At 37.1% G+C, this 9743-nt stretch overlaps 1 protein-coding gene across 2 annotated transcripts in view; it reads right to left on the bottom strand.

The window, feature by feature from the left end:
- Positions 1-9743, bottom strand: part of LOC131158323 (BRAP2 RING ZnF UBP domain-containing protein 2) — a 36706-nt gene that overhangs the window by 22171 nt on the left and 4792 nt on the right. For both annotated transcript variants that reach the window (XM_058113107.1, XM_058113109.1), the window contains exon 5: positions 1039-1136. In XM_058113107.1, the coding sequence (XP_057969090.1) occupies positions 1039-1136 (98 nt within the window). The remainder of the gene's footprint in view (positions 1-1038; positions 1137-9743) is intronic.

Genomic DNA, 9743 nt, shown 5'->3' with positions numbered 1-9743 from the left:
TTCACTTTCGGAGATCCTTGAATGACAGGGAGATGGAATATCCTCTTTGTTAGTCTTGTTGAATAATCATCGAGTCTCTTTGGAAGCTGATAGCCGATCTTGGTCCTTGTACCCCCTTCGGGGCTTTATTCCTGCAAATCTTTTTGTGAGTTCTTGACTAGCACTGATTTTTCTTTTCCTCTGTAGAACTATTTGAAGGCCAAAGTCCCCTTAAAATCAAAGGTTTTCACTGGTTGGATGTGCTTAATAGGATCAACACCAATAACTTGTTGCAGATTAGGAGACCGCTGAAGGCTCACTCTCTAGATGTATGTGTGCTTTGTTTAAACTGCTCTGAAGCTACTCCACATCTTTTCATGCATTGTGATTTTGCTTGCAGGATATGGAGTAAGCTATTTAATTACTTTGGAAAATGTTGGGTTTGTGCAGAGACGATGGAAGAGTTTTTGGCAATTCAGTTGTCAGTTTTGGTAGGAAAAAGGAAGGTAAAGAGTTATGGAAATGCTTTCTTTGCAGTATTTTGGGGCCTGTGGATGGAACAAAACGGGTGTATTTTCTCAGGGAAGAAGCTGTCATTTCTGCTGGTTTGGGAGAAAATTCACTATTTGGCTTCCCTTTGTTGTGTGGAAAATGGGAACTTCAAGAGGGTGTGCTTTTCGGATATTTAGCATGATGGGCATCCCTTGTTGACTTGTTAGCGCACGCTGATTATCCTGAGTTGTTTTTGTGCGTTTTGGTTTTCTCCTTTCTGCTTTTCTGGGGTAACCAGAGTGTGGAAAGGACATATCTTATCATCCTGTTTGTACATTCTTAATCTATCAATGAATTTCTTTTGTTCTCAAAAAAAAAATCTTGAAATATGAAACATATAGGCAGCCTTGAACATCTATGCATAAAGTGAACCACACAAATTCATCAGCCAACTAGAAGGTGTCATATACCAGGAAGAAAGGGGAAAAAATAAGCACAAACACTTACATATTGACAGATAGAAAGATCAATGGCTGTTAACATCTCTTACCAGATTCTATAACTTACCGGACACGAAGAATCAGTCCATTTTGAAATACAATAGCAATGAAAAGAATGGTTGCAGATAGTTGTGAGAATTCCACTTGCATCTTGGTCTAATCTCTCTACAACATGGAAGAAAATAAGAACAAACACTCAGCTTACTGATAAAGCATATTTTATTTTCACCTCAACATATAATTAAATATGCTTATCTCAAACATTTTCAATTATTTGGGTCAAGCATAATTTTAAATTTTGGAGAATTGTAAAATAATACAGTCTTCTCCTTAAATCTTGTCAGCGAAGTCCAAAATTTCAAAATCCCCTAGTCTTACCGACAAAGTTTAAAGTTTCAAAATTCTAACTACCAAAATTAGGGTTTTAAATCCAATAGTCAGCCAGCCACCTTCCCACTTTTCTTTAACAAAGCCTCTTATCTAGGTCTAGAATTGCTAAGTTGGACTATTTCAGCAATCATAGTGCCCTTATAACAAATCCTCAATTATTCAGCAAAGTGTGCCTCTGTTGATGCTACATATTCAAATCGTTCAATAAACAACATGCCGAGCCAAAATCGTGAGACTCAATAGGCCAAAGCAGTCAATACCTCACCGAGGTTGGACCAAGACCCTTACATTTGGCATCATAGCCATCATGGGGGTATTGCTGTGTGGGTGGATCCTACATGGATGTGTAGGTCCCACACAAAGGTGTGGGCCATTCTAATGAGGGCGTCAAAGACGACTAGAGAGGTGGGATGTGTATCATAGAGATTTTGGCCATGTAAGGATGGTTTAGGCTTCAGCCTTGTGAGACATATTTTACATTTTATGGGGCAAAGCTGTGAGGCCCTCACCAAAGTTGGGCCAAGACTTCTACACAAAGCCAAAATGGAAATTTGGTTTGTTATGACCACTAATCATTATCAATTATTGTCCTTATCAAGGATTAAAATTTTTATTTGGATGGAAATTTTAGGGTCTCGATTTAGACACTGGAAACATCTAATAAATTATAAACATTATGATTTTTTTTATAGAGAAAAAAAAAAAAAAAAAACCTTCATTAAGAAGAGAGAAGAATATACAAGAGGTGGAGGATAAGAGAGCTTCCTAAAAAGCCAAAGAAACAAAAAAATATTAAATTAGAATATGTAGAAATCTCGAGTATCTTGGAGTAACTTAGGGAGAGGTATTTATGTAGAGTATTGTATATTATTAAGAGAAATTCTTTTCGGAGATTGTTTCCATATTTAGAATTCCCAATTGTATTATAGGCTTGTACAAAATTATTCAAGAAATACAAAAAACCTATTCTGATTTCATGGTATCAAAGCTAGGGTCTCTAAAACTTAGTTAGCAATGGCAGGCAGCATCGTCAACAGTAGAGGGTCAACCACCTTTGAAGCTCTCGATGGCAAGACTCAAGCCACCTCCATCGTGGGTTCGAATGGGCTAGACAACTCGTCCTTTCCACTCTCGGTGGAGAAATTGAACGGAAAAAATTTCCATGAATGGGCTCAATCAATCAAACTTGTGATTGACGGCAAAGGAAGGTTAGGATACCTTACCAGCGAGAGGAAGAAGCCTACCTCAACCGACGTTGCAGCTTTGCAGAAATGGAAGTCCAAGAACTCCATGGTGGCTGGGTGGCTTGTAAACTCCATGAAGCCTTCAATCGGCAAGACCTACCTATTCTTACCGACGGCGAAGGATGTATGGGATGTTGTCCGAGAGACGTACTCCGATGTCGAAAGCTACTCCCAAATCTTTGAGATAAAGACTAAGCTATGGCAAGTGCGGCAAGGAGAGAGAGACGTCACCAACTACTACATGGAGATGACAAATCTCTAGCAAGAGCTCGACCTGAGCGTTGAGGAAGAATGGGAATGCCCTGGAGACAGTAACCGCTACAAGAAGAGACTCAAGAACTCCTACGGGTACAGGCCAAAAAAATGGAAAATGGAGGGAAGCTACCATGGAGGAAAGGTGGGCCCTCGAAAAAAATGGAACTTGGGACGTTATGAATTTGCCGAGAGGGAAGAAGCCAGTAGGCTGCAAATGGGTCTTCACGGTGAAATATAAAGCTGATGGGACAATTGAATGGTATAAAGCCCAACTTGTTGCAAAAGGGTTAAACAGACCTATGGCATTGACTACACGGAGACATTTGCACCAGTGGCAAAATTGAATGCAATTCACCTCCTCCAATCCTTGGCAGCCAACTTAGATTGGCCACTACAGCAACTCGACACTAAGAATGCAATTCTAATGGCGAGTTAGAAGAAGAAGTCTACATGACGATACCACCAGGTTTAAGTAAGAAAGGTGAAGAAAACAGAGTATGTAAACTCAAGAAGTCCCTGTATGGACTCAAGCAATCTCCCAGAGCATGGTTCGACAGATTTGTGAAGGTGATGAAGAACCAAGGATATCGACAAAGGCAATCAAATCACATTATGTTCTTCCAACAGTCTGAAAGTGGTAAGAAAACAATTTTGATTGTGTTTGTTGATGATATAATCCTAACTGGAGATGATACAATGGAGATGGAAGATTAATCCTAACTAAAGAAAGTCCTAACTGCTGAGTTTGAAGTTAAAGACCTGGGACGAATGCGGTACTTCTTGGGAATGGAAGTTGCTAGATCAAAAAAGGGTATCAGTGTCTCTCAATGAAAGTATATCCTTGATCTCCTAACCGAAATTGGCATACTTGGATGCAAACCTAGTGAAACCCCAAGTGAAGCAGTAAAGAGAGTTGAAGCCTGCGGAATACCAGCTGAAAAGGAGAGGTACCAAAGATTGGTTGATAAACTAATCTATCTATTACATACCAAACCCGACATTGCATTTGCAATAAGTGTGGTAAGCCAATACATGCATTCACCAAAAAAGACTCACCTAGATGCTGTGTACAAGATCCTCAAGTACCTCAAGGGCTCTCCGGGCAAAGGACTTTTCTTCAAGAAATGTGAAGACAAGGAAGTAGAAATTTTCACAGATTAGGATTGGGCAAGATCAGCAGAAGATAGAAGGTCAACCACCGGATATAGCACCTTTGTATGGGGAAATTTGGTGACTTGGAGGAGTAAAAAACATAATGAAGTGGCTCAAAGTAGTGTTGAAGCTGAATTCAAGGCAGTTGCACAAGGGATATGTGAAGGACTGTGGTTACAAAAGCTCTTGGAAGAATTACAGATCCTGGTGAAATTCCCTATCAAACTCTACTGTGACAACAAAGCAGCCATCAGTATCTCTCTCAATCCAATTCAACATGATAGGACTAAGCACGTAGAAGTGGACCGACACTTTATCAAGGAGAAGGTTGAAGAAGGAACCATTTGTATGACTTATGTACCTACCAAGGAACAAATAGCAGACATCTTTATCAAGGGGTTAGCCCAACAAAGCTTTGATGATTTCATCTGCAAGTTGGATATGATCAATATCTATGATCCAACTTGAGGGGGAGTGTAGAAATCCCAAGCATCTTGGAGTAATTTAGGGAGGTATTTATGTAGAGGATTGTATATTATTGAGAGAGATTCTTTTAGGAGATTGTTTCCATTCTTAGGATTCCTGATTGTATTATAAATATTGTGTATTGGCTTGTACAAAATTATTCAAGAAATATAGAAAACCTATTCTAATTTCAGAATAAAGCTCCCCTCCAAAAGAACGAGCCCAAAAAGATGCAAGGAAAACCACTTTATCCTATAAGCAACAAGTCAGGGTTGCTTTGCCATTAAAATTTCTTGCATTCTATTCTGACCAAAGAGTCCAAAAGATAGCAAAGATAGTGCATCTCTAAAGATCGATCCCTTTTTTCTTCTCCCGAAGCCTCTATAGTGTACTTTTGAAAAGGCTTCAACAGTCTGTGGGAAAACCACAACCTCACCAAATACTAAGAACAACCTAACCCAAAGCCCCTTGGCCATTCGGCAATGAAGGAACAAATGGTCGACATTTTCATTAGAGTTATGGCACATAAGACAAATATTTGGGCCTATAGCTTTGTAAGGCCTCCTCGTCTACAGCAAATCATTGGTATTAAGCAAGTAAAGGACCAAAGTCCACATGAAAGCCTTTATTTTGAAAAGGAACATTTGATAAGCTAAGAGAAAAAAGATTCAGTGGGAAAGAACCAAAGGAATCCCCTACCCAAATCCTCAAATTGTCTCTCACCTGAGAGAGAAAAATTGAAAGGGTCACAATAAATTAAAAACCAACAACCCCTCTCCCATTAAGATCTTGAAAAAGTGAAAACCCCACAAGAGAGAGCCCTCCCTCCAAAGGGCAGAAATCAATAATTGGATAATTTTGTAACCTAGACAGTCTAAAAATACGGAGACTACTAGAGACTCCAATGGAACCTTACCCACCCATGTATCTTCCCAAAAACAAATGCTATTTCCATTACCAACTTGGAAAGAAGAGGGTAGAATAAATGGGCTATCTAAAAAATTAATTTCTAAGGGCTTACATTGAAATGGCAGCCACTTCCTCTAGTTCCTACCCATTCTAATGCATTCCATATTTACTCCTAATTACCATGTGCCAAAGGGAGTCAACCTCCAAGGGAAATCTCCCAAGCCATTTTCCGACTAGCGAGATGTTTTTAGATGCCACATTCCCAAGACCCTAACCCCCTTCAAACTTAATCCTATCCCAGCTAACAAGATGATCTCTCTTGCCTTCCGAACTCCTAACCATAAAATGTCCCCAATAATCCTCTCCAAAGACTCTACCACTCTAGCTGGAATTTTGAAAAAGGAAAGAAAATATATAGGTATATTAGAAAGAGCAGCGTTAAAAAGAGTAATATGGCCTCCTCATGATAAGTAAGCTCTCTTCCAAACCTCCAATCTACTCCGCACACTCTCCACCACACAATCCCAAAACGAAGTATAGTTCGGATTACCACCAAGTGGGAGACCCAAATAAGTTAGAAACCACCCCAAAATGGAGCAACCAGCTAGGTTAGCCAAACCATCTAACTCTATCAAAACTAAATTGATAGCTGCTACCCAACTCTAACCATGCTAATTTTAAGATCCGAAATATTCTTAGAGATTTTCAGTGACGTAAGAATCTTAGGAAAATTACTGAAAATTCAGTCAAATTTTGCAAAATGGAATAAAACCTGATTTCCTTTTAAACTCTCCCAAAATATAAGTTTCCGCAAATTTTCCAAAATTTAAGACAATCATCCCCCTCTCTCTCATATCAATATATTATTCTTGTTTCAGATAAGCCTTCAATAAATAAAAATAAAAAATAAAAAGTCCACAAAATTTTTGTCCACCCATTATGTATTTCATTTTTTATATATAGAAAACAAAGAAATTCAATAATGAAGAAGAAGAAAATCACAAAGATGAGAATCTTCACATTACAAACTAAAAGCAAAAATAAAATAAAAGAACTGCCACAAACAGATAAAAAAGAAACTAAGCAAAAAGGGCCAACCAATCACACTAAGTATCAGAGAAGACCGTATGACCAAACCAACCAAAAGCAAATACCCACAATTATACAAATAGAATAACACTATCAAAAACAAGATCAATAGGCAAAGCATGATGACAAGAAATTCAACCATTCCTCTCCAACCAGATAACTTAAATAGCTGTAAAAACAGCAGACTACCACAAAAAATTTGCCTTCTTCTAATTCCCAAAGCCAACAAAATCAATCAACAAAAAATCTTCTAAAGATTGATGGCAAATCCAACACTCTTCCAACAAATAAAAAAGCTTACTCCATAAACACCAAGCCACAGAGCAATGAAGAAATAAATGCACATGATCCTCACTATTAGTGTAATACATAAGGCACACATTAGGAGAAAGGGACATGCATGTATGGCCTATAAATCTTCAAGTGATGTTGATGTTAATTCTATTAAGAATGGCAGTCCACAAGAATCCTTTACCTTCAAAGGATTAGCTCTTCCCAAACGATTCTCAACAAGAAAAGAATGGATAGAATGATGTAGATGAGAGTAAAATGATTTACATGAATAAATACTACTTTCAATTTAAAATGAAGAACCCCAAATCCATATCAATTTTTCAATGTGATTTATCTATGTCCTCGTGTCCTGCTATTTAGATATTTGATAGAGACAACAACTCGACAAGCACATATACCCAACATATGTAACATAGTCTCTAAGTAACACAAGAGTAAACTTTGTTACAGAAAAATAAATAAATAATGGTGCTTGATGAGTAAAGACAATTAAGCAGGCTCTTCACTCGTTGCCCAATTGCTAGTTTCTCTACCTAACCTCTCAAAAGCTTTATATGCTATAAAATTTTTAACATCTATGCACGAGATTATCAAACCTTGATAAAGATTTTCCTTGGTTGGCGGATCTTCCACCAAGAGACCTTCATATGATTCTTCATTATATGCTTCACAAATTATCACTATCGCTTCTAGTTTTCTTTATGTAATGCAGCCAAGGGTACCTAGGGAAGTTCATGGCAGATTCTAGAAAAAAGGGAGTATGTTATAGGTCTATAGAAGTCATTAGGGATATGAACATTAGGGCAATGACTTGTGTTAGGACTACATGTGGAGAGTCTTGGGAATTGCCAATCACAATAGGTGTACATCAAGAGTTTGCTTTGAGCCTTTATCTTTTTGCATTATTCTTGGATGAAAACTTACTATAAGTATCAAAAATTAGGTTACTGGTGCATGTTTGAAGTTGACATTGTCATAGTTGACGAAATTGGAGGTGGAGAGAACTTATGTAAGAATTATGGAGAGAATCTTTAGGTTACGTTTGGTTTGCAGAATGCCAATTCCCAAGAATAGATTAGTTTTAGTAGGTTAGTTACAATTAGTTATACAATAAATTATGTTGTTACTATAAAACAAATAATAATGTGAAGCATTTTATGAGTCCATAATAAGGAATAGACAAGGAATAACTATTCCCAAATTTCATCATGGACATGTCTGTTCCTTTCTTATTACATGTTGAATGAAATAATTAGAAATATATAAGGAATAACTATTCCCTTGATTCCCAAAATTTAAGATATATTCCATCTTATTCGAATGAAAAGCTATTCCGCAGAGCCAAATAAGCCGTTAGAATTTAGAGGCTTTAAGACAAGTAGAAATAAGACAATATCTACAAAATGTTATTTTAGTCATGGTAGGAATAATATTGAATAAAATATTGAACTTGATGTCCATGAAAGTAATAGCACTAATAGATTTCAATACCTTGGATCTACTAATGCAAGCTGGAGGAGATAAGTTAAAGCGGGTTGTGTAAAATACAAAAGTGCTTTGGGTGTGTTGTGTAATTGAAGAATACCCTAAATTTAAAATAGAAGTTCTATAAGACAACTATAACACCGACTTTGCTATGAGGATCAAAACCAATAACAAAGAAACAACATATCCAAAAAGTAAAAGTTGTTGGCAAGAGAATGCTAAGATGGATGAGAGGTATAATTGCAAATGATAATTATACAAAATGAACATATTTGTGGTAATATATATATAGTACCTTTAGAAGATAAGATAAGGTGGGCTAACTTTAGGCATGCATAATGTCAGCCAAATATTGTAGTAAGCGCACCAACAAAGAGTGGATAATAAGCTAGTTAATGTTAGTGGCAAAATAGGAGGGGGAGCGATAGACCTAGAATAACTTGGAATGAGATTGTAAAGTAAGGATTTAACAGTCCTTCATTCCTTAGAGGATATATTGATGCAGCAGAAAAGGATTCATATAGCCAATCCTATCTCGGGAAGAGGTAGACCTTGAATAACTTGGAATGAGATTGTAGGTAAGAATTTAACAGCCCTTCATTCCTTTCATTCCTTAAAGGAAATTGATGCGGCAAAAAAGGATTCATATAGCCAACCCTACCTAGCAGGACTTAAGGCTTGGTTGTTGTTGTTGTTGTTAAAGAAGCCAAATATAAGCTTCTTTAAATAGCTTTTTGAACAATATTCATAGACTAAAATTACAAAAACAAAGATTTTAACACGAGCCCATGTAATAAGGCCTATATAAGAGCCAAATAGCCCAAAATGTGGAAAACTATGAAAGAAGGGCGTTGGCTTTTATTGATGGTTGGGAAGTCAATCCATGTTGACCCTCCTCAATCTTTCAATGTGGGGCAAATTTCTACCCATGCAACTGAGTGAGCTCATCGGTCACCATGCATGTCTCTTCCTACCTTATTATGCAGCTCCCTAAATCACTGTTCCCACATCGAGAATGAAGGAGTGGAGTGACCTCCCCTCTTCCTATATAAACTTCCCCCTTCCCCTTTAATGAAAAAAACAATTGCATAATTTGAGCCAATTTTTCCGCCATTCTTCCTGCTTAAACGAATTAGCCATTCTTCCTGCTTAAACGAATTAATTAGTAAATAAAAAAAAAATAACTATTAAATAAATGAATGAACTAAAATAATTTTTAGATCTGAATGGAATTAAATAAATAAATCTTACAATCTATCTTTGGTATTTTGGTTTCTTCATAACACCAGAACCAAAACCAAAAATTGAAAAACTGAGTCAAAAATCGATAAACTGTTCCAAAAAATGAACTTGATCCAACTTCAGTGCAGTTTTCAGTTTTTCAGTAAATTTTGTAAAGCCCTACTTCGAGAGGATCAACAGAACAACACTATTATAAAGAGATGGCCAGGGCAACAAGAGTGCCCTTCACACACATGCACAACACCCC

This window comes from Malania oleifera, chromosome 6 (genome assembly GCF_029873635.1).
Source record: "Malania oleifera isolate guangnan ecotype guangnan chromosome 6, ASM2987363v1, whole genome shotgun sequence".
Taxonomy (NCBI): Eukaryota; Viridiplantae; Streptophyta; class Magnoliopsida; order Santalales; family Ximeniaceae; genus Malania; species Malania oleifera.
Note: the sequence above shows the minus strand (reverse complement) of the source record. Positions and strands in the feature narration are given on the sequence as shown.